We start from the raw sequence: 25,080 nt of genomic DNA, 5'->3' as shown, positions 1-25,080 counted from the left end.
TCTAGGGCGTTGCTGTGTGACGATATTTCTAGGGTGTTGCTATGTGACGATATTTCTAGGGCGTTGCTATGTGACGATATTTCTAGTGTTGCTGTGTGACGATATTTCTAGAGTGTTGCTGTGTGACGATATTTCTAGGGTGTTGCTATGTGACGATATTTCTAGGGTGTTGCTATGTGACGATATTTCTAGGGTGTTGCTATGTGACGATATTTCTAGGGTGTTGCTATGTGACGATATTTCTAGGGCGTTGCTATGTGACGATATTTCTAGTGTTGCTGTGTGACGATATTTCTAGGGTGTTGCTATGTGACGATATTTCTAGGGTGTTGCTATGTGACGATATTTCTAGGGCGTTGCTATGTGACGATATTTCTAGTGTTGCTGTGTGACGATATTTCTAGAGTGTTGCTATGTGACGATATTTCTAGGGCGTTGCTATGTGACCATATTTCTAGAGTGTTGCTATGTGACGATATTTCTAGGGCATTGCTATGTGACGATATTTCTAGTGTTGCTATGTGACCATATTTCTAGAGTGTTGCTATGTGACGATATTTCTAGGGCGTTGCTATGTGACGATATTTCTAGTGTTGCTGTGTGACGATATTTCTAGGGTGTTGCTATGTGACGATATTTCTAGGGTGTTGCTATGTGAAGATATTTCTAGGGTGTTGCTGTGTGACGATATTTCTAGGGTGTTGCTGTGTGACGATATTTCTAGGGTGTTGCTATGTGACGATATTTCTAGGGTGTTGCTATGTGACGATATTTCTAGGGTGTTGCTATGTGACGATATTTCTAGGGTGTTGCTGTGTGACGATATTTCTAGGGTGTTGCTGTGTGACGATATTTCTAGGGTGTTGCTATGTGACGATATTTCTAGGGTGTTGCTATGTGACGATATTTCTAGGGTGTTGCTATGTGACGATATTTCTAGGGTGTTGCTGTGTGACGATATTTCTAGGGTGTTGCTGTGTGACGATTTTTCTAGGGTGTTGCTGTGTGACGATATTTCTAGGGTGTTGCTGTGTGACGATATTTCTAGGGTGTTGCTATGTGACGATATTTCTAGGGTGTTGCTATGTGACCATATTTCTAGGGTGTTGCTATGTGACCATATTTCTAGGGTGTTGCTATGTGACCATATTTCTAGGGTGTTGCTATGTGACCATATTTCTAGGGTGTTGCTATGTGACCATATTTCTAGGGTGTTGCTATGTGACCGTATTTCTAGAGTGTTGCTATGTGACGATATTTCTAGGGTGTTGCTATGTGACGATATTTCTAGAGTGTAGTTGTGACGATATTTCTTGGGTTTTGCTCTGTGTAGCTCTAGCAACACCCTAGAAATATCATCACATAGCAACACCCTAGAAATATCATCACATAGCAACACCCTAGAAATATCGTCACACAGCAACACCCTAGAAATATCATCACATAGCAACACCCTTGTAGCAACCTCAATTATGTGGTTAACACCAATAAAAGCATAGCTATGCCTTGGCAACCACTATTACTCCCTATTGTAGGTTGGGCTTTCCTTTTTAGTGTATTGTTGTCAGTGGTTCATATTTATTATCTTGTGTTTCTGTCTTTCTCTCTTTTCAGCTCACATATACTGTGTCCACCACCTATAACTTTGCAGTTCTGCGGTATCTGGGGAGGAAAGGCATCAGTCCACGGTGTTAACATCTCTCCTGTCCTGGTGTCCACGGTGTCCTTCTGCCTTCGATAACAGCACCTTATCGGAGCACTTTACAGTTTCTCATCTCTTGCTTTTCCACAACACACTTTCCTGACTGTCTTATGTTTTTGGATGTAAAGGTTTAGATTGGGAATCTTTTCTCCAAACTATCTTTCCTCTTTTTTTTCCTAGTTATACCCCTCCCATCCACCAAAATAATTATTCTGCCTTCAAGTCTTCTGGGAAGTTATAATTGTGTTAATGTAACACAATGGACAGCATTATGTGTGCAAAAGATCTATGTTTTTTATCATTCTTGTGTTGTAGTTTGGTAACAGTCACTTCATAAACCGGTTAAATGAGAAGTGTTTTCAAGCCAACGTTACCAATATTCTTCTTCAGCAGTAAACAACTAAACTTTAGTCAATATTCACAATGAAAATTAATTATTACCTATAACAAGAGCCTGTGAGCTCATCTTGTATATACGATCACCAGGGTTGCCAAATATGTGGTGTTCCTGCATAATTGCCTATATAGTGATTTTAAAAGTTGAAATTGTATGTAATGCATAACACTGGCTGCAAAATGTGTATTTTAGGTATGGTGTGGCATATTTTGAGTTTTCATTATTTGCCACTGGGCAATCGGGTTTTGATTGGGCATTAGGCAGTTTTGTTACACAGACCTGGCAACCCTGACGATCATATCAACATGACTTGAAGGCAAGTTACCCTTTTCATTTTTTGAGATGATACTAAAGACCATAGAGATGTGTACATTGATGGCTCATTAGTGGCTTTTTTCTATGGGCTCTTTACATTTCACAAGCAGAATCTTTGCAATGACATGCAAACTGTTCTAAGATGGCAGCCGCGCCGAAACGTCTGTAGCGGCCGTGTCTATAGACCGTTGCCAACGTTTGTTACTTTATCAAATATTTGTTTACAGCTATTCTACGAGTCCATTTGAGACAGTCTGCTGGTCTATCCATAATTTAAATGACTTGATTGGACAAAATCTATACAATGGTAACACTTTATTTTACAGTGTCTGTTACATGTTACACAGACTTACCATAGTAATAACAGTAAATTATGCATAATTACATGCAACTAACCCTCCACCAAACCATAACCTACCCTATAGGAAGTACATGTTGTTAATTAATATTACTCAGGACTGCACCTGCGCATATATATATATATATATATATATATATATATATATATATATATATATATATATAGTTGTAATTAAGTGTAACCCTTTATTTTGATGTGAAGTTAGCTTTATTTCTCCAGCTCTATTCAAACATTTTACACTGATGATTGGAAGTTCATTGTTTTAGATAAAAAGCTAAAGTAAGTTTTTGATTGATTAATTTGTTGTAAAAAAAAAATTTAAATGTAAAAACGCATGTGAAAAATATTGCACAAAATGAAAACAATGTAAATATTATAAGTGTGAATCAAAAAATGAAAAGAGAAACAAGCATGATTTCATCTCTTAAATGTCTTATTGTGTTTGTCATAATTTAGACTTTTTTTAAATCTAATTTCAGCTTTTTATTTCATAACTAGGAATTTTAATCATAATTTAGATTTTTACGTCTTTAAATCGAATTTTTTAATTTTTGTCTCAGAATTTTTAGTCATAATTTCAGCTGTTCATCTCAATGACCTGGCATGTCATTTTTGACTTTATCTACTAATGAGGACTTTTAAAATATAACTTTCAACATTTTATCTCTTGATTTAGCATAATTTTTGCCTTTTATCTCACTATTATGACTTAATATCATATGTTGGTCTTTTTATCTAATAATGACATTTAAAATCATATTTTGGATTTCTCTAATAACGAGGACATTTTAAAATCATATTTTTGACTTTTTTTATCTCTTAAATATGACTTTTTAATGAGTGTTCAGAAATATAGTTGAATATTTAGTGTCTCCAACTGAGCAAGCCAGAGGCGAAGGTGTCAATGCTAAAGCGTAAGTACTGAGTACTAATAACTACTCATTATAAGGGTTGTTGCTTGTGTGATTATGCATAATTTACTGTAAGCACCAGTAAAATATAGCATTACTAATAAAAACATTAGGTAGTAATACAATAACATCAGATTTTAAGGTCCTCAACAACAACAACAAAAACCCCTTATGGTAATGATGGTTTCCCATGGTGACCACCCCTCACATCTGGTTGCCATGGAGAGAAAGACACAGCAATGTGTGCAGTTTTCTTGTGACCCCGGCACTTTTTTCTCACAGCCTCTTGAAAGGACTGAGCAAAGCCTAAACAATGGGTTCGGCCCCTCTTTGTTGGAGGAAAGCCCCGGCGCAAACCCATGCTAGGGGTCAGAAGATATCGCCCACCGACAAAGAGGCTTCTGGGACTTTTCAGCTGCTTGAATAAAAGCCTGTGCACAGATGGGGCTAATAATGTCTTTAGCTGCTCATCGTGTTTCACGGCTGGGATATTTCGCTCAGAAATTGAGCAATAGAAAGCAAAAATGTAGAAAACATAGAGAAAAGACACAAATCTCTTCTGTAGCTTAAATTTGTTCGATTTCTGTAGATTTTTCTTTTTATAACAAAAGTTAACCAATTCAGGGTTTGTTTATTTGACCTTTATTTTATTTTTTTATGATGAGTCTTTTGTTGGCTGCTTGATTGCCCCCTAGTGTGGTGAAAGCAGGATTTTAGTGTAGATTTAAAGCAGTAGTTCACCTAAATAGTTCACAAATGAAAACCGTCATCAGTGACTCGCTCTTGTTGTTTCAAACCGGTCATCTCACCACACGCAATGTTGGCCACAGTGTAAGTACGTTAAATATAAAATGGCTTTTTTTTTCTTCTTTTTTGCTCCTGAATAGCATACCGTTTAAAATGTCTTTTAAAACTTGTGCTTCCTCATCTGTGAATTTGGCTCTTTAATGATGTTTTTATGTCTTGAGCTTTTGCTGGCTTCCACTGTATGAAAAAGAACAGCGTGAACATACTTTGAAATATTTCCTTTTGTGTTCCACGGAAAAAAATAGAGCCAAGTCGTCACCTTTCTTTACAGAGAGTAGTTTCAAAGCAGCTTCGCGTTATAAACAGGAAAATAACAGTAGCTGTGTTTCCGTACAGAGTTGGGAATTTAGCAAAAGTGGAATATCGCATAAAACATTCGCGAAAGCAGTTGGCATCCTTGGTTCCCAATGAAGTCCATTATGTGGAGAAAAATCCTAGAATGTTTTTCTCAAAAACCTTAATTTCTTTTCCGCTGAAGAAATACATGAACATATTTGATGAGATGGGGCTGAGGAAATGATCAGGAATATAAATTTTTAAGTGAACTAATCCTCACCAAAACAAAAATAAAGTTTGGGACAACATCATGTGATGACGACACTCATCTGAACTGTGAACTATTTACTGTTATATAACTCTTATTCATCAGGAGATTATTGTAGTTATTGTATAACGCGTTGAATTAATCAGTGATTTGCCTTTCTTTCTCATGTATGTTTGTTATTAGCACTAACAGTGTTTCCTAGATGATTGTGTTCAGTACAGCTCAGCTTTCCTGCCGTTGGCGCTGTACATTCTGTGAGGTTTAGCAGGAAATAAAGGTCCAGTTGTGTTTAAATGCTGTTCTGTTGTCCATAGATGCACTGCCCACTGCACCTCGCCGCATGGCAGCTCGTTTTAAAAGAGCGTGAGCGCAGAGAGCGGGAGCAGAGGAGGATGCATTCGCTCTTCGACCGGCTGTTAGATGAGCACGGAGGAAGTCTGTGTTCCCCCTACGCCCTTCACACACACCCCAGATGAGAAAACATATTGATTTGATGGTATAAACCAATACATTTGAGTTGCAAAGATTGTTACCTGGGTAAACAGGAAAGAGTATTTTGTTTAAAACAGAGAGTATTTGAGTTAAAGCATAAACCACACGTTATACGAGCGCAGTTGTAGTTTGTTTATTCGTCGCACACTGAAGCAGTCTTGACCTCCTTATTGCATCGGAGATGATGTGAGACAAGGGTAGACATTTGTAGCATTTTCAGGGATTACAACACAACCCCTGCTTTCCAGACACACGCTTTGAATACAGCACACCAAACTTACACCAATCACACGGTAAAAAGTGTCAGTACATTCATTGCAGTAATGCCCTTACTTCACACTTCTTCACTCCTGTGGCTGCGACGGGTCACAATGACAGATGAACAGAAAAATACAGTGTTATTAATGCAATACAATACTCCTGTGAACCGTAACATGATAAATACTGTCAGGAACGCTACACCAGCTCGGGTGAATCTCATCAAAAACATCCAAGATTCATTTCACTACCAAATGATTTATATATATATATATATATATATATATATATATATATATATAGTGTGTGTGTGTATATATACACACATACTCTGTAAAAAATATATATTTAAAAAAAGTTACCTGGGTGCCATAAAAATTAGTTTTTTTTTCACTGAAATTAAAAATTTGAGTTAATACAATGAACGTTTTTGAGCATAGGCGTAATTTACGGGTGGGACATGTCCCCACCACTTTTTTAAAACATCTTGCTTCACGGATGAACCTAACTAATACAAACAAAACATCTCTGGTTAACTAGAAGAGTAGGCACTATCATTGTGTTCGTTTGTTAAATAAGAGGCGATCAGGCGCTGTGCTGCAGATTTCTCTCGCGGCTCGTGCAGTCTTCACACAGACGAGCGCTTTAATCTAACGCTTAACGCCGCTGCAGAGACTTACTATTTGTTCTGGTCAGATCACGAAACAAAATGCACAAAAACTGTCCCTGCTCTTGATGTACTGATGATATTCGGTTTTGATGAGAGAAAAAATCGGCTACGAGGGCAGATTAGAAACGAGAACTTCTGACAAGTTTAACTCACGTGAAAAATCTTGGCACAGCGCTATATTGTGTTTAGATGCAATAATTAAACGAGATCTATATCAATAAAATAACTGTTTATTTGATTTCCGGACATCTTAATACAAAATTTTCTACAATTGTTATTGTACATATTTTACATCTGATATACCATTGTATCAGCAATGCTACCCCCCGCCATATCGTGCATATCATATGCACGTGAGTTGTTGTATGTTGTATTTTGATGTATAAGCGCCCCTCACACGTCAAAATGAGCTTTGGCGTGCATATAGTACGCAGTTTTTTGCGTGCATATGATCCGCAATTTATGTCCCACCCACTTTTTAAAACAAAGTTACGCCACTGTTTTTGAGAATCGACAACCTTTATTCAAATATTTTGTGAGCACATTGGGTAATTGTGTGTTTTATTTGTGATAAAGTGAAACATGCCCAATTGTGGTATTTTCATGATTTATCATTTTTTATGTAGTTCAGATACAATATTTTGAATTTCTATTTATTACACAAATTTCCTTCATTGTATCAACTGAAATTTTGTATTAACTCAATTTTAAGGCAACCAGGCTACTTTAAGTTAAACCAACACTATTTTTTTACAGTGTACACATATATACACATTTGTTGTGTTTGTATGGGTATATATATAGTGTGTGCGTGTATGTGTGTATGATATACATATACATACATAAAGTGTATATATAATTTGTATAACACACATTTTATACACACACACACACACACACGTGTGTATATAAATAAAGAAACATTTTATATAGTCCTTTCCATTTGTTGTACAGAATTTATGCTGATTATAATTTTTTTTTTTAATATATCCATTATTGTGTCTAGAATTTCATTACTTACTAGAGTAATGCGAATAAAAATTGAGGGGGAAATTTGCTTAATTGTCATAAAATATTAAGTCTTATAGACTTAATATAATTTACACAAAACATAATTTCTTTCTTTTGCTCCTGGGCTGAAAAATGACCGGCACATTCCTCTGAGATTCACCCTCTTGCTGCACAGCTTTAGCTCAGTTATCAAGCTGACATTCTGACAGACGAATCAAGAGTTTAGTAACACTCAAACATGTTATTTAAAGATGGAGACTTCCTCCATCTCGTAACACAGATCTGATTAGGAAGTAACAGTTCCTCTCTGTAAACCCAGACGTTAGGGAGCTTGGTTTGCTGGAAAACACGATCCGATATTAGGAATGAATATGTTCAGCAGTTTGAAGGAAACAGTGTTGCATCTATTCCCATTTCACAGTGTCAACAGAAACGAAGTACCAACAGACTAAGTGTTGTGTTTTACATGTGTAACAGATGTGATATCGCAGGCAAGCAAAGGTCTGTAAACAGAGACACGGCTACATTAGGCATTAATGCCAGAACATCAGCGGCCGATCCTCAGATCCGGCTCTCTCTGGGTATAATGAGAGCTGTAGCGGTACAGGTGTAGAAAACATTCATATCATGGGAAAAGCACTAGGAAACAAGTCAATATTATAAAAGACAGAAGTGGAATAAGATTAAGTACCTATAAATGCACTAAAATAAAAAGAGCCCTCTAAGCAGGGTCGAAGGTCAGTGCAAGATACTGGGTACCATGTGCTTTGGTTTCATATCAACACTGAACTGAAACTGAGAGAGAGAGAGATGGAAGTGAGTTCATTTATCAGCTATGAGTCTCTTCAAGTCTTCCGTAAAAGCCCAAATATATCGTTTTTGTAATGTTTCAGAAGATGAACTGTGCATTTGTCTAAAACTCGTTCCTGAGAGTCCTTCAGTGAGGCAGACGTGACGCTAAAGCCCAAAGTATACTTTGCTTTTCACACGTACGCTAACATATGAATATGATTCAGTCAAAGTCTACTCCATTTGATAGCGTGTGCTATAAGTTTTTCAGGGTCATTACGGTAATGAGCATAGATTTTTGTCATATTACTGTAATGGTCATGAGATTATTCGGGTCATTACGGTAATGATCGTGAGATTTTTTTAGGGTCATTACGGTAATGATCCTGAGATTTAGGGTCATTACGGTAATTATTATAGATTTTTAGGGTCATTACGGTAATGTTCATGAGATTTTTAGGGTCATTGCGGTAATGATCATGAGATTTTTAGGGTCATTACGGTAATGATCTTGAAATTTTTAGGGTCATTATGGTAATGATCACGAGATTTTTTTAGGGTCATTACGGTAATGATCATGAGATTTTTAGGGTCATTACGGTAATGATCATGAGATTTTTAGGGTCATTACGGTAATGATCATGAGAATTTTTAGGGTCATTACGGTAATGATCATGAGAATTTTTAGGGTCATTACGGTAATGATCATGAGAATTTTTAGGGTCATTACGGTAATGATCATGAGTTTTTTTTGTTCTCTCAAATAACACCTAATTTTTACCAAATTCTGTGTTTTAAGTTATCTGGATTACATTTTAATGGTTTAATTTCATTTTAATGATCAAAAAGAATATCTAATTAATTTGATTCATTATTTCTTTGAAATGTTTATACATTTTTTATGGCAATCAAATGAAGGCATAAAACAGACATTTATTTTGACATTGACAATCATATGACATTTTGTAAAGTAACGTGCTGGACAACTGTTGTCTGGCTATCACCAGACTAAGCTCAGTCTTTTAAGATTGAACATTAGTCTGGGAAATCTGCTCTGTATTTCTACTGCACAAGCGGCGTGATCAACGAGCATAGTTCAAATGACCAATTGTACACAATCGAATGATCCTTTAACCAATCAGACCAACGATTCATCTCTTCTCTATATTTCATTGTAATCCATTATTGGACTGTCGTGTATGCATGAAAACCGCAGTATACTTTGTGCTTAACACACACACACACACACACACACACACACACACACACACACACACACCTCTAACACAAGAGACTTCCTCTTTACAGCACTGCCTCAAAAAAACTAAATAATTAAACAAAAATAAGATATTCAATATCCAACACAAACTCGCTGTACCTTACAACATAAAAAAATAACTTGGATCATTAGAAATGGGGGGGGGGAAGGAAAATCTTTTGATATTAGAACAAGAAATTCCCTTTCTGTCTAAACAGTAATGCTGTACTGATGTGATTTGTTAGCAATATGCTAATCTGAGGTTGTGTTTTACCACACGTACCATAAAAGGGTGAATCCTTTTGAGGGATGAAGAAATGGACATATTTCATCCCAAAATCAATCATCCTGTCTGGACATATATTTTTAATAATTAATTAATTAAAGGCAATACAACAAACGCTATAATGACATGCATATAATTTACAGTTTAAATAATGTTTTTTTTTCCATGAGATTTTTTTCATATTACGGTAATGATCCTGAAATTTTTTCATATTACGGTAATGATTATGATTTTTTTTCATTATGGTAATGATCATGAGATTTTATCATATTACAGTAATCATCATGAGATTTTCATATTAAGGTAATGATCATGAGATTTATTTAATATTACGGTGATGATCGTCAGCTTTTTTCATATTACAGTAATGATCAATAATTTTTTCATATTATGGTAATAACATGAGATTTTTTGTCAAATTACAGTAGTGATCATAAGCTTTTTTTGTCATTAAGGTAATGACCGTGATATTGTTTTGTCATATTACAATAATTATTGAGATTTTTTGGTCATATTATGGTAATGATCACAAGATTTTTTCATATTATGGTAACGATCGTGATATTTTTTTTTGTCATTTCACAGTAATGATTATGATATTTTGTCATGTTACTCTAATGATCATGAGATTTTTTTGTCATATTACGGTAATGATTATGAGAATTTCTTTTGTTTCCATTACGGTAATGATCTTGAATTTTGTCATATTACGGTAATGATGAGAATTTTTTTGTCATTACGGTAATGATCTTGAGGTTTTTTCCTTCATATTACAGTAATAAGAATGTGGTTAAAATGTGTCCAGGAATAGGCATTTTTATGCCAACAAGCTTGTTTTTTTCTTTATGTCTGTTTTCTTTTTGAATTTGTGGTGAAATATGCCCCAAACATATTCTCATCAGACTTCACCCAAAGAATAACTTATGAGCAAAATAAATTAAAAACACATTATTTCTTTCGATACCACACCACATAAATGCCCGTTCTCTCAAGCAATATTATATCACTGACAGCAGAGGTCAGCAATGTACCACTCTCTAGGGTTATGAATCTTAAAATATTAGACAAAATGAGTACCACACCATAGTAAGATGGTCCATTTAAAACAGCAGAATGTTGAAGAGCGGCCAGCTCTGCAGTCCAGGACATGAAGCTATCATTAAAAAGCAGACAAGCCTTCGACCGGGGAATGGTTGTGGATGGAATATGTTATTTGTGGAGGGATGAATCTGTATAAAGTACCTTTACTTTTACACTGCAAAAAAATGCTCTTCTTATTTAGCTTTTTTTTTTCTTGTTTTCGGTCAAATATTCTTAAACCAAGATGTATTTAATAGATAAGTAAAATGACACTTATTTCTGTTTGGGACGGAAACAAGACAAAAGATTTCAATCAGAAACAAGATTATTTTTCTCACCCCATTAGCAATTCATTTTGCCTGTTTTAAGCAAAAACTCACTTCATTTTGTTTTTATTTTCAACAAAACAAGAAAAAATATCTTTTCACTTATAGTAAATGCATCTTGATTTAAGAATTGTTAGATATTTAGACTAGAAGCAAGACAAAATGACGGAGTAAGAAGAGCATTTTGTGCAGTGTGTGTAAGACACGTCTGGTGCCTGTATCTACACCGAGCGCTCTCAGGCACATCAGCAGGTCCACACGGCTATGAAGCCAGAAGGCCACACTGCAAAAAATGCTGTTTTCACTTAGTATAATTGTCTTGTTTCTAATCCAAATATCTGAACAATTCCTAAATCAAGAGACATTTACTAGATAAGTAAAATGACATGATATTTATCCTTGTTTTCTTAAAAATACAATCAAAATGAAGTGAGTTTTTGCTTCTTTTTTTGTTTTGCTCATCTGCCAATGAGGTGAGAAAAATAATCGTATATCTGATTGAAATCTTGTTTCTATCTCAAACAGAAATTAGATTATTCTTCTCACCCCATTGGCAGATAATTCAGCTTGTTTTTCAGTTAGATTTTTCCCCCCAGAAAACAAGCAAAAATATCGTGTCATTTTACTCATCTAGTAAATGAATCTTGATTTAAGAATTTTTAGATATTTAGACTAGAAACGCGACAAAATTACTAAGTAAAAAGAGCATTTTTTGCAGTGCAGGAGCGATTGGGAGGCACCTCAACAGCAGGACGAGCGAGCCACTTTACGGTTCCCGTGAAGATCAATGGAGCTGCTCAGCAGGGCGTGGTCAATGGGGTCCTCGCTGGCGAGCACTTCCCGAACCGCAGCCTCGAAAGCAGCCGCCACGTTCATGTCGTCCTTGGCGCTGGTCTCGAAGTACGGACAGCACCCGTTCTCCTCACACCAAGCCCTGGCTTCGTCCTCCCCGACCTCCCGCTCCTCCTTATCCACCTTGTTTCCCAGGACCACGAAGGGGAAGCGCTCGGGGTCTCGTACGTCTGAGTAATACATGAACTCCTTCTTCCAGCAGCCCAGGTTCTGGAAGCTCTGCAGGTCGTCCACCGCGAAGGTGAGCAGGCAGCAGTCGGCTCCGCGGTAGAAGGGCGTGCGGAGGCTCTTAAAACGCTCCTGGCCCGCCGTGTCCCAAATCTGCAGGGTGACCAGCCGGCCGTCGATCTCCAGGTCGCGGTTGAGGAACTCTACGCCGATGGTGTGGAAAGACTGCGAGTCGAAACGGTCGGTCACGTAGCGGTTCATTAGGGAGCTTTTGCCCACGCCGCCGTCCCCCAGGAGAATGACCTTCAGCAAGAGGCTCTTCCCACTCATAGCGGCCTCTGGTAACACACACCTTCAGTGGAGCCTGACAAACGCACAAACACACACACTACATGAAGGACAGGTACAAACACAATGACACATTTCACACATTAAAGAGACAGTTTACCCAAAAATAAACATTAGCCCATGATTTACTCGCCCTCTAGGTGTACACTCCAAAAAATCCTCTTATTTAGTATTTTTTTCTTGTTTCCAGTCTAAATATCAAAAAATTTCAAGAGAAGTAAAAGATATTTTTTGCTTGTTTTCTGGGGGGAAATATCAAAATGAAGTGAGTTTTTACTTAAAACAAGCTAAATTATCCGCCAATAGGGTGAGAAAAATAATTGTATTTCTGTTTGGGACGGAAACAAGAAACATTTTAATCAGAAACAATTATTTTTCTCACCCCATTTGGCCGATCATATTGCTTGTTTTAAGCAAAAATTCATTTAATTTTGATTTAGTTTTTAATAGAACAAGGAAAAAGAGTCATTTTACTTATACAGTAAATGCATCTTGATTTAAGAATTTTTTGATATTTAGACTGGAAACAGCAGTGCAAATGACATTCTTCTTTCAGACGAATAAAAGTTGTAATATTTTTAAAAAGTCCTGGCTAATCCTAGCTTTATAAGGGCAGGCAGTGCCGTTTCTAGGCATAGGCAAACTAGGCGGTCGCCTAGGGCGCCAACAGCTGGGGGGCGCCAGTGAGCCCCCGCCCCAACAAGATTCTTTAGTTATTTCATATACATTTTATTATTAATATTTCGTACTTTTGCAATTTCGAGGCATTATGATTAGTTGCGATTATTGGAGTGAAGTCGCCATGGTGATAGTGGCGCAGCTGTAATGAAATGAGATCATATAGAGGGCGGCAGGAAACGTCGTCAGCAGGGTTGCCAACTCTCACGCATTTGGCGTGACACACGCTTTCAGGCTCGATGTCACGCTCTCACGCTGCCCAACTTCATCTCACGCCAAATTACCAAACCTGCTTTTGATATTAAACAAAGCTAGGCCTATAGAATTTTTTTATTATTATTGTTAAGTTTTAATGCAAAATTCAAACAATGAATAGCGAATGGCTTAAGCGGATATACAACAGCTTCCCTATACAGATGTTAGCAGCAAGTTTTAGTAAACAGTACAGCTTGTGCATTGATTATTAAGTCAGCCATATTCATAGAATCGTTTTATTATGGAGAGTGATAGAGATGCAACATTGTTAACATTAATATTATTCTTGTAGTTTAGCCCTCAGGTATTCTTTACTAATTGGTCACACTCATAGATGACAAAATGTGACCATACACCGTTACTATTTTTCAATTAAATAAGTGTTCTATATTTTAGTTTAATAATGTTTATTGAATATTTTGAAGAGATCTATAGGCTACTAAATATTTGTGCAATAATTATTGTCAAGTAATGACCACTTAAAATATATTTCTTCTAATTTTTTTTATTATTTATATTTCAATTTGTGTAGTAGCCTAATTAAGGTTAAAATAGAGAATTCCGATTCAAAGAGGTAAATTAGATTCCTTTTGTTGCTTAAAAAATAATAATGTTAATTTGTAATGCCATTATAGTTGCCTTATGGCTTTTTAATAAATATACATGTATCTAATCTAATCTTCCATTTGAATAAATATTTAGATATTATCAAACACTAGATTTCTTTAAATGTGAAATTTTAAAACGTTAATAACTTATGCATCATATTAGGACTTAGTATCCTAATATTTTTAATAAATAATGATACTTATATAAGCACACACAAGTGAATATTAATGAATGCGAGCACATTTAAATTGACCCAAGTTTAAAATAGTGCTAAGACAAACTAATGTTTCCTTATTATGTACAGTAAGCTATATACTACATATGAATGAATTGATACTAAATTAAGTTCGATAAGTTCTTTTTTATGAACTTATGCCTCAGCCCCCCTAAAAAAATATGTGATTAACCTTTAAAACATATGAAACTGGCGCAAGGCTTCGGCTACGGCTTCGTCCCGTCTTTTAGTCTTTGTGTCAGTGTGTTCTTCAATCCGCAGCGGCGCCGAGTGACATGGTTTTGAAGCTATTGTTATCTAATTTTTTGGCCTTCAGAACATCTTAAAATACACATATGTAGATCATAGAAATCCAAATTTTCTCGGGGGAACATGCCCCTGAACCCCCCTAACATTTGGGATCTCTGTGGTGATAAACCTGGCTACATTGTTGGATTAATGCATGTACAATATGAGAATGAAATAAGGACATCATATTTGCTTTATAAGTTATAGTAATCTTGCCTAGGGTGCCAGAAAGGCTAGAAACGGCCCTGATGGCAGGGATTGTTGTCTGTTTTTGAAGTCCATAAAAATGCATCGTTCCGTCAAATAATGTGCTCCACGCGGCTCTGGGAGGTCAATACAATGTGAAAAATGCTCTTCTTACTTAGTAATTTTCTCTTGTTTCTAGTCTAAATATCTAACAATTCTTAAATCATGATGCATTTACTATATAACTAAAATGACATAAGATATTTTTTTTTGTTTTGTTGACAATAAAATCAAAATGAAGTGAGTTTTTGCTTAAAACAGGAAAAATGATCTCTCAATCTTGTTTCTTGTTTCCGTCCCAAACAGAAATAAGATTATTTTTTGATATTTTTCCCAGAAAACAATAAAAAATATCTCATGTCATTTTACTTATCTAGTAAATGAATCTTGATTCTGGAAACAAGAAAAAAATACTAAATACTAAGAGCACTTTTTCCAGTGTAAATGCCCTTGGAAGTGAATTGGTGCGTTTGTGAAAGAAAAATAGCCATATTTAAAACTTTATTAAGTAACGTTTCGGCCGATCGCTTTCCGTATGCAGTTTATTAAAAAAAAAGTGTTGAATGTAGCTCTGCAGTTCAAAGGCTTACGCGACGAGTTACTCTCGTCAAATGTCGAGTACATCTTTAACTCCGAGAGGCACTTTCAACTCTTTTCCACGGACGGCGATCGGCCAGAACTTTAATTCAGAAAGTTTAACATTTTTATATTTTTCTTACACAAACGCAACGATTTGCCTTGGAAGATTTGAAGATTCAAATTCCTGAGTCACCGCGGACAGGTGCCAAATGCGGCCGCCGGTGTGTGTACACCATAGACTGTAAAATAATATGGACGTAGTGTCCGTGACGTCACCCATAGGATTCTGATAAGCCGTTCTGAAGCTTAAAGCATGGGCGAGCTGGGCGTTGCCATATTGTGAGCGAGTCATCGCGTGTCACTCCCGTATAACAGAAAATGGGCAAAAAGGCGGGATGTGCGCGGAGCTGAGGTGACGCAATGACTATAGACGGCGGATGAATGGCTATCCACTTGTAACCACGCCCTTAATTATGCAGAACTTTAAGGCTTTCTATAACGTAAACGAATGAGTTATAAAAAAATTCACCCCCCTCACAGTTGTCATGAAGATCAAAATTAGCCAGATAAGCCAAAACCACAATTTGTACCAGGCTGTAAACATGTTTTTTCTGCTTTAAAGTTGAGAATTTTAACATGGGGCTCAATGAGATTCTGCTCCCTACTGGAGCATGTCCCTAGTGGCCAGTTGAGGAATTGCAGTTTACATTACTTCCGTATTGGCTTCAAGAGAGATCGCGGGAGGTTGCCGCTTGGTGTACACTCATTGAAAACAATGTGTTTGAATTTTAAAGGCGCAGTGCTGAGCTGCGACCTTAAAGGGGTCGCAATCCGGACCCGAAGCTCAGCGCCGCGCCGCGTCTTTAAAATATTGAGCACCCCCATATTGCCAAAATGGTATGATCCTCTTTCATAACACCCGCGAAGATTCAACTGTGAGATCGGTGGTCGAGTCCGGCTCCGCATAACGATGCATCGAATCTTCGACTATTCGGGGTCACTCCTAGTAATTAGTTACTGTACTAAAGTATCCCTTGGGCTACTTTGTAGTTGTACTGAGTGAAAAAATATTAGCAACTTTTACTCTCTAATTGACTACAATTTTGAGTAAGTATATGTAATCTTTACTCCAAAACATTTGTGCTGACTAATACAATTAGTGAAAGGGGCTTGTGTGGCGTTCTAGGCTAAATAAACAGACATTGATTCGACATCAGATGAACTCTGAACGATATTAACCTGTTGAAACAGTGTCAAGTAGATAATGGCTGGTGTGGTCAGATGCCTGATCGACTGACCCGGAGACTTTGGCCATGACAACACCTTCTCTAAAGAGCACACGGATTGGTTAAACATGGGACTAGTACCTTTCTTCTTTGATTTAATCTTGTAAGCAATTTTTTTGTGAATGAATTAGGGCAATTTGCAACAATTATCACAAGCAAGAATAATTGACCTGGGTTAAGTTAAACAATAAAATAAAAGTCCTTGATTGCCCTAAATGCCAAATCACACTGTACCGACCACCAAATTTAAGACTTTAAGACCTTTACAAACGAAATTAATGCTGCATAGAGAACAAAAAGATTATTGTGCCGAAATAAGAAAATCTTTCTTTCTTGTGACGGGTGAGTGTGAAATAATAAATAATACGTATTTATTATATTATATTAATAAATAATGAATAAATAGTTACTTAAAGGCACAATATGTAATTTTTCACCAATAGAGGTCGCTTATTCAAAGGTGTGTCTTGACTCTTGATTGGATGGAGCTTTTATTCTGCCACGAGCGCTTCCACTCGTGTGTGTGTGTGTAACGCTGCTCAGCACTGTTTTATCATATCACACACATCTGAGTGTGTTAAAGGGATACTTCACTGCATTTTCATATTAAACTACGTTATTCCCTTAACTTAAACGAGTTGACACACACCTCTCTCGTCTCAGTGCGTGCACTTAATCTCTCTGACACGCCGTGACGATCTGATAGCATTTAGCTTAGCCCCCTAAACCCAGTTCATTCACTATGTTACCAAACAGAGATCAAGTTAGAAGTACCAAACACCTCCACGTTTCCCCTATTTAAATACAGTTACACGAGTAGTTGAACGATCAAGTATGGTGACAAAATAAAACGTGGCGCGTTTCTAATCGGATTAAAAAGGAGAACTATAATGTATGGTGGAATAGCACTTCTGAGAGTACTTCGGCTCGGCGCAGTAAAAAGTCCCGGCCGAAACATCTTCCCTCACATCTCCCTATTGACAGAAATGAGAGAGTGAGGGGGAGGTGTGAGGAAAGATGTTTCGGCCGGGACTTTTTACTGCGCCGAGCCGAAGTACTCTCAGAAGTGCTAATCCGCCATACATTATAGTTCTCCTTTTTAATCCGATTAGAGAAGTACCACGTTTTATTTTGTCACCATACTTGATCGTTCAACTATTCGTGTAACTGTATTTAAATAGGGAAAAGATGGAGGTGTTTGGTACTTCTAACTTGATCTCCGTTTGGTTCCATAGTGAATGAACTGGGTTTAGTGGGCTAAGCTAAATGCTATCAGATCGTCACCGCGCGTCAGAGAGATTAAGTGCACGCACTGAGACGAGAGAGGTGTGTATCAACTCGTTTTAGTTAAGGGAATAACATAGTTTAATATGAAAAAGCGGTGAAGTAACCCTTTAAAGTGATGTTATAATGCTACTCTGTGAGTCCGCTTGAGACAATTGCTATGAGACACTTGTTCACACTGCAGTGAGCGAGATCATATTAGGCATGGTAAAACATATAGCCTGGTCTTACCAGACTCTCGTACATTTCATTTGTACATAGTCTGGCCACTCTCCATTGACAAGCGTTTTTTTTCTGCGAAGGCTGGCACTCTGTTGAATTTTAAAACTATTGGATCTGCCCTGAGCCACTCTGGATCTGCCACCTCAGTGATAAAACCTAAAACTCGTGCATTCAGATTGTGACTTATTCACGCCACGGCGGAGGAGAGTTTTGTGATCGGGATCGCACTGCTCACGTTGTCCGTAACATCATTGTATGCTGTAAATAAAATGTCATATGCTTGGTATGATAATAAATGCTGCTATAAATAACGGACCAATTCAAAACTTTACGTGCTTTTATTTTAATTTGTTTGAGCGGTGATGAAATATATTGCTCTTGTAAATACATGCCAGCATTTTAAAGTCTAGAAATGCAGTGGTCAAAAATAATTATAAACAGTGAATTTTGAAGTGATATATTGTTGAAAACTCAGAGATGTGGATTCGGACAGCTCCAGGGATTTTTACGCGGGCGGTGGTAAAACAGACGGCAATAAAATAACTGACTAGCCCCTATAAAACATGGCAATACCTTCTGACCCCATGAGAAACAGTTACCGTCCGAATAGGGCTTCAGCAATTCTTTCACCACTAACAGAGCGAGCTGGAAAATCAAATTTCGTTCACATACAACTCAAACTAGCGCACGACATCAAGGTCATCGTTATCAGCCACTCCCTCTGTTCACGGATTGGACCAGAAAAAAATTGTTCGGAGAAAAACCCTCAGAATACACCTTAGTCCCAGACGTAGTACTGAATGAAAATTAAAATTGAACGGAAGTACGTAGGAGGGCAGAGCCAGGCTAAAAACATGGCACTGTGCGGTAAATCAACAACACCAGATTTAAACAATAATATTAACTGTGTTGAGCTGGAGAACAATCATTAGTTTCTGTCCATCAATGATCCAAACAGTTGCTCACCTGTCTAATAAAACAAAACAAAAAATTAGATATCAAAGCGGCGCTAGTGTTTCCATGGTTACTACACAATAACACCGGTGCCATTGACGGCCTGACCGTGTCTTGGTTAAAATCACTTATTTCTCTGGATTTAAACATTCTTGGAAACATTTGGGATAATGTAAGTACACAAGTCAACAAAATATATAACACTGATCTAGTGGAAATCCAAAGAATCTTACATGCCCCTTTAAATGCATCGAGAGCCGGAAACAGATGATCGCTCCCTGCGCATGCGCACAAGTGCATGACAGCTGTGTTTTTAGCATACGAGCGCTCAAGCTACGGTTTATCTTTATTGCTCGCTCTGTTATTACTCACACTCAGCTCGTTTTATGAGCAATAAACATAACTGATGTATTTATGCTCGCCCTCGGTGTCATTAAGCATTCACACATCCTCAGCCCCGCTAGCTCTATGATTAGCAGTTTTAGATGCTTTATTAAATAATATGCAGCACTGTTAGACATATGTGAAATTACATACAGGAGAAATAAGACGCTGTGGAAAATAGACCGTGGCTTTAAAACATTTCAATGATGTAAAAATACTCTGAATTACCTCATATTGTACCGCGAGCAGTGCTGCCGTCGGCTGAGATTACACGCGTGCGCGTGCGCGTGATTGTGTGTTTGAGAGAGAGAGAGAGAGAGAGAGAGAGAGAGAGAGAGAGAGATCAGCAAATTTTAAAAACCCTTGGTCAAATATTATTAAATAATGTAATTCCTAAAAAGGTTTTTCTTCATTATGATGTTTCTGTAAAGATTAATCAGAAACAATCTAATATCTATTTTCCAGTTAGTTTACCGGGTCATTTTTAGACATACCCCTATAAAGCCCCTATTATTTATATTTTTTTTAATGATTTGAAGTATTGCTTTTGGGTACTTCCATCAATGTTAAAGACACCCTTATTTTATATAATGTCATTAATTACTAACATTTTTTTTTTTTTTTTTTTTTTACCAGCTTTTATTAAAAAAAAACATATACATAGCCATTTAATTTTTGTATATATATATATATATATATATATATATATATATATATATATATATATATATATATATATATATATATATATATATATATATATATATATATATATATATATATATATATATATATATATATATATTACATCTGGCCATGTGTTTTGTTTGTTTGTTTATTTATTTATTTATTTATTTATTTATTTATTTATTTATTATGTCCTTTTTTCTTTTTCTTTTTTTTTTGGCATTGTTAATTGATAAACCTAATAAAATAAAATAAAAAAATCTGTTGCAATCACTCAATTTAATTTTAATCCAAAGGTTCATTATTATTATTTTTGTGTGTTTAAAAGTTTTTTACTTAACGGATACATGGTTTTGTGTACTACGTGATACTGGTTTATTAGATATTTACAATATTTAATTTTATTTGGAAAATATCATACACAAAGCAAAATTTAAGACTGTTTCACTGACTTAAAGATTTTATTTTACTGACAAGTTAATCTCGATAAAGAACTATCGTAAAGTGAGACGTTTTGAAACTCATTTTTTGAAAGATGTATTTTTTTTCTTTGTTTTATGGATTTAATTTTGATAACTCTGTCCTTTACTGTAAATTCAATAATAGTGTGTTCAGCAAAATATTTTTTTATGTAGGCCTATAAGTGTATGTAATTTAAACAAGTTAAATTAACGTGATATAAGAATTTCATGCATCATTTCTTCTGCTGCTTCTCACCCCGAGCTCTAGGTGTCAGTACTGCTCGGCTTTTCCCACTCTCATTCCTCAAAGCAGGAAGAGCATTCAACACTACTCCTGTGTTTATCCCATAGACGTCTATCCTGATCCTGATCCTGCAGGAGGGAAACCTTTCCCACCGAAAGCAGCATCACAACATGCTTCTGTCATGAACTGAAGTAAGAAAACATGGCAAACGAGCGTCTCTTTGTGGGAAACGTGTGTGTAGATTGTTCTTCGGCTGTGCTTGTAACCAGAAGGCGTTTTTGGAAATAATAGATGCATATGATGCTATGTAGGCTGCTTACTGAATTTCTGTGCTGTTTAAATCAGGCACCGTATTAATATTTGAGACCTAAAATGCTTAAAATACAGGCTTTCTGTTTGTTCACTGCATGTTTATCAAATGCTAAATAGTTAACTGGATTTTTCAGTGCTTCAGATTTATTTTTATTTTTTTTAACTTGACCAAAGTTTTCATTCACCTTGCTAAAAAATAATAGTAATGAATTCATTTGTTTTTGGCCATGTTACATTTTCTCCCGATAGGGTGTTACGACTGCAAAATGTTAAGATAACATTGCCAGTGTAATTTTACAAATTTTAATTTCGATATACCAAAGCTAAAAAATACTATACTAACTATAGTTCAAATAAACAAATGACAAGAAATAGGACCAATAAATACAACAGAACAAACAACAATGCAATCATGCACATAATATATTGCTTTAAAGGCACAATATGTAAGATTTCTGGATAAAATCTTTATTTAAAAAACCCCTCTAGATCAGCGTTTTATATATTTTTTGACTAGTGTACATTATCCCAAATGTTTTCCAAGAATATTTTTTGACTGTTTGGCACTAAAAATACAGCCATAATATATTTGAGAAGGCAACCAATAATCTGGTAACATTTATGACAACCATTCTGTAGAGGTTTTTTTGCGGTTAATTAAAAAAGGTTGCAAAGCGTTGTACATTAACATTTTACGTAAAAAAAGCAGAATTCTTTTTTTTCAAGATGCATTCACTGTACTGCTTTAATTTCAGTGGATGTTTTCTCTGTAAAAAGAACACTTAAGATATCAGAATCGAGTAACTCACAATTTTTTACCATTTTATTTTTGCTTGCAATAAAAAAAATAAGCATGATTTAAATATAAATCTGATGTTTAATGAAAATTATTTGTTATATACATGGACTACAATGTTATATTCTGCAGTATATTTTTTGTAATTGTTTTAGGCAATTTCATGATTTCAGTCATCATACAGGATTAATTCCTAGGGCTAGGGTTAATTTGACAGGAGTCACATGCGTGACGCATGGAGACACAGGGCTGATTATTTGTCTTGGCCAATCACGTTGACAGGTAAAAAATAAACATAATGTGGCGACGGCAGGTTTAGGGAAAATAGCACAGTAAAAGTACCGATACAGCACTTAAAATGTTTTTACACTACTTTAAAAAAGTGCAATTTCTGAGAAAAACTACTCCATTACAGTAATTACAAGTGACCCCACACACCCTGCCTACCCCCTGTTTGATCTGTTGCCCTCAGGGAGACGCTATAGGTCAACCAAATCGCACACTAGCAGGCTGATGAACAGTTTTTTACCCTGGGCCATACGTACTGTCAATATCCAGGGACACTTGCATACATAAGCCTCCTTTTTTAACTACCTCGTACCGCTCTGAAGAGCAGACAATCAGTCACCTCCCTCTACCTGCACTTGATACTGAACTATAGACACTTATGATTTTTTTTAACTCTTTATTTGGTTGTTGTGTTTTATGTATATTATGTGTTTTTATTTGTCTGTGTGGTGCAAGGGTGGCTCTGTGGGAGCACCCTAAATTTCGTTACTGCCACAGTACAATGACAATAAAGGCTACTCTACTCTACTCTACTCTAATGAGAGTATTTGTAATTCGTTACTTTACACACCTGCCTGTCAGTCACATGAGCTCCACCAATAGCAAATCACAACGATCCAATCAGTTAAAAAAGTCAAGCAGGCCCTACATTTGTTCTTGTTTGAGAAGCGTTTCACTCGCATACGGCACAATAGGGAAGAAAAGATGATTGAAGCTTTTGTTTTTAAGTGAGAAAGGTTTAATTCCGCTGTCTGTTCTTCCTCAGGTTGACTATGGCGCTCCCGCTGTGGTTTATTGTGGCGGTCCTGCTGTGTTGCCGGGCACAGGGGCCAGTGGATACGGGGGACGGTGGTGTTTTCCAGCCCCAGAGTGCCCTCACTGACATGGAGTTTGCCACCGTCAGCACCTACCGTGGCCCCGGAAACACCGACCCTCGGCCCAATAAAGAGCTGCCCATCCTTCTGTGGTGGAGCTCCAACCTATTCCCACACTTCCCTGGAGATACGGAGCGTGTGGACTGCGCCCGCTCATCCTGCCTGGTCACAAGCAACCGCAAAGTCCAGCTGTATCGTCGCACGGCATCCGTTATTTTCTACGGCACAGACTTCCGTGCCTACGAGGCTCCGCTGCCACGCATGCGCCATCAAACTTGGGCGCTTTTCCACGAAGAGTCTCCCATGAATAACTACCTTCTGTCTCACAGCGTTGGGATCAGGCTGTTTAACTACACGGCCACGTTCAGGAGGGAGTCGGACTATCCTTTAACGCTGCAGTGGTTGCCCTCGCTGGATTATCTTCTGACGCCGACCGCGGTCTCTCTGCAGGAGAAGAACCGCTGGAGACGGGCCGGGCTCGCCCCTGTGCTCTACATGCAGTCCCACTGCGATGTGCCTTCAGACCGGGACCGCTACGTTCAAGAGCTCATGAAGTATATAGAGGTAAGCACTGCTAACCTTTAGCATTTAGCATATGGCTTTGTATCAGTAGAAAAAAAAGTATATTCAAATGATTGTAGTGTTTAGGATCCATCCGTACGTTAGGTCTTAAAGGGACAGCAGTTATTTGTTATTTTTTTATTCAGTTTCTCACCTAAATGTTAGACCTACCTGAAAAAATAAAGCGGTCTATGTCATTTATTTATTAATCTATTGTACTTATTTGTGCTATTGTTTGTAATCTGTTTATTTGTTCTTATTTTATTACTGTTTACTCGTCTTTTTAAATTCAATTTACCATTCGAAATCAAGCTTCCTTGTGCTGTGTGTAGGCTATTGCAACACAATTAACCCGCTGTAAAAAAAAATCACTGAGTAAGCAAATATTTGAGAGAGAATTTTAATAATCATTTATCAATAATTATATATGAGAAAAAGCTTAAAAGCTTTATCATATAACGTGATCTCGTCAGAAGAATTTTTTGATTATAGACTTTCAATACACGGACAAAAAAAATATTATATAAAAAAAATATCTATTGACAGTAAATTTTTGACTCCACCCCTCAAAGAATCGGAATCGAGAATCGAAAAGAACCGAAATCGAAAGTAGTGTTGTCAAAAATAACGATATTTCGATATGTATCTACTGGAATATCTGAAACGATACGATTCTCCGTTTTTACAGTATCGATACCAGCTGCGCTCTCCTCTCTGACCGAAAGCGAGCTGACACACACACCGGCATATTCTCACTCCGCCCGGTTAACCTCTGAGCACGGCGAACGCGCGTTCTGCTGGACTTTTTCCTCATGACAGTGTGTTAGTGTTAGTGTGTGTTTGGTCTGAATTTCACGCGGGATTGCACATAAATTAATTCTACTAATCCCCGCAGATTTTGTGCTCACATCTGAAGCGCACACACACAGCCTACCGTTATAAAGCCGCCTCTGACATACAAGTGCAAACATTTGCTTCTTTTTCCAGCTGCTTATTGGTCAAATACACAGAATAATCAGTGCACATCTGGAAGAGTATTAACGTAAACACAGTCGCAAACAGTTCAGGAAGAACGAGTTACAGGAGCATCCATGCGTCCGTTAGTCTTAAAGGGACCGCAGTCATTTGTTATTCAAACTACAAAAAGACAAACGATCAACTGCTCTTGACTGATCAACTTGAGTAACTTTAATAGTTTCATCTGTACGCTATTGAATTTTTTACAAAGAACATTATCCAATTTAATCCATACCCCATTGTA

The 25,080-nt window shown here is 36.9% G+C and overlaps 3 protein-coding genes across 5 annotated transcripts in view; 2 read left to right on the top strand and 1 right to left on the bottom strand.

Moving 5' to 3' along the window:
* Positions 1 to 21,170, top strand: part of plp1a (proteolipid protein 1a) — a 36,473-nt gene extending 15,303 nt beyond the window's left edge. The window contains exons 7-8 of one of the 3 annotated variants that reach the window (XM_067456833.1): positions 5,352 to 5,533; positions 21,006 to 21,170. In XM_067456833.1, the coding sequence (XP_067312934.1) occupies positions 5,352 to 5,513 (162 nt within the window). In that variant the 3' untranslated portion in view covers positions 5,514 to 5,533; positions 21,006 to 21,170. Of the gene's footprint in view, positions 1 to 1,614; positions 2,908 to 5,351; positions 6,064 to 21,005 lie in introns of those variants that run through there. The other 2 variants (XM_067456831.1, XM_067456834.1) reach the window with 2 other exon arrangements.
* fut11 (fucosyltransferase 11 (alpha (1,3) fucosyltransferase)) overlaps positions 1 to 25,080 on the top strand; it is a 41,352-nt gene that overhangs the window by 11,001 nt on the left and 5,271 nt on the right. The window contains exons 2-3 of the mRNA XM_067456830.1: positions 21,107 to 21,178; positions 23,150 to 23,822. Of these exons, the coding sequence (XP_067312931.1) occupies positions 23,157 to 23,822 (666 nt within the window). The 5' untranslated portion in view covers positions 21,107 to 21,178; positions 23,150 to 23,156. The remainder of the gene's footprint in view (positions 1 to 21,106; positions 21,179 to 23,149; positions 23,823 to 25,080) is intronic.
* Positions 9,206 to 19,906, bottom strand: rab9b (RAB9B, member RAS oncogene family). Its single transcript, XM_067456829.1, has 2 exons — positions 19,824 to 19,906; positions 9,206 to 12,591 (listed from the first exon to the last, which is right to left on the bottom strand). Exon 2 carries the CDS (start codon positions 12,555 to 12,557, stop codon positions 11,949 to 11,951), a length of 609 nt encoding a protein of 202 aa, XP_067312930.1. The 5' UTR covers positions 12,558 to 12,591; positions 19,824 to 19,906; the 3' UTR covers positions 9,206 to 11,948.

This window comes from Pseudorasbora parva, chromosome 11 (assembly GCF_024679245.1).
Source record: "Pseudorasbora parva isolate DD20220531a chromosome 11, ASM2467924v1, whole genome shotgun sequence".
Taxonomy (NCBI): domain Eukaryota; kingdom Metazoa; phylum Chordata; class Actinopteri; order Cypriniformes; family Gobionidae; genus Pseudorasbora; species Pseudorasbora parva.
The sequence above is the reverse complement of the archived record's forward strand: the minus strand, read 5'-3'. Positions and strand labels throughout refer to the sequence as shown.

Bases quoted from the DNA above. Each gene is read 5' to 3' on its own strand.
- rab9b (XM_067456829.1), bottom strand. From the start codon at position 12,557: ATGAGTGGGAAGAGCCTCTTGCTGAAGGTCATTCTCCTGGGGGACGGC.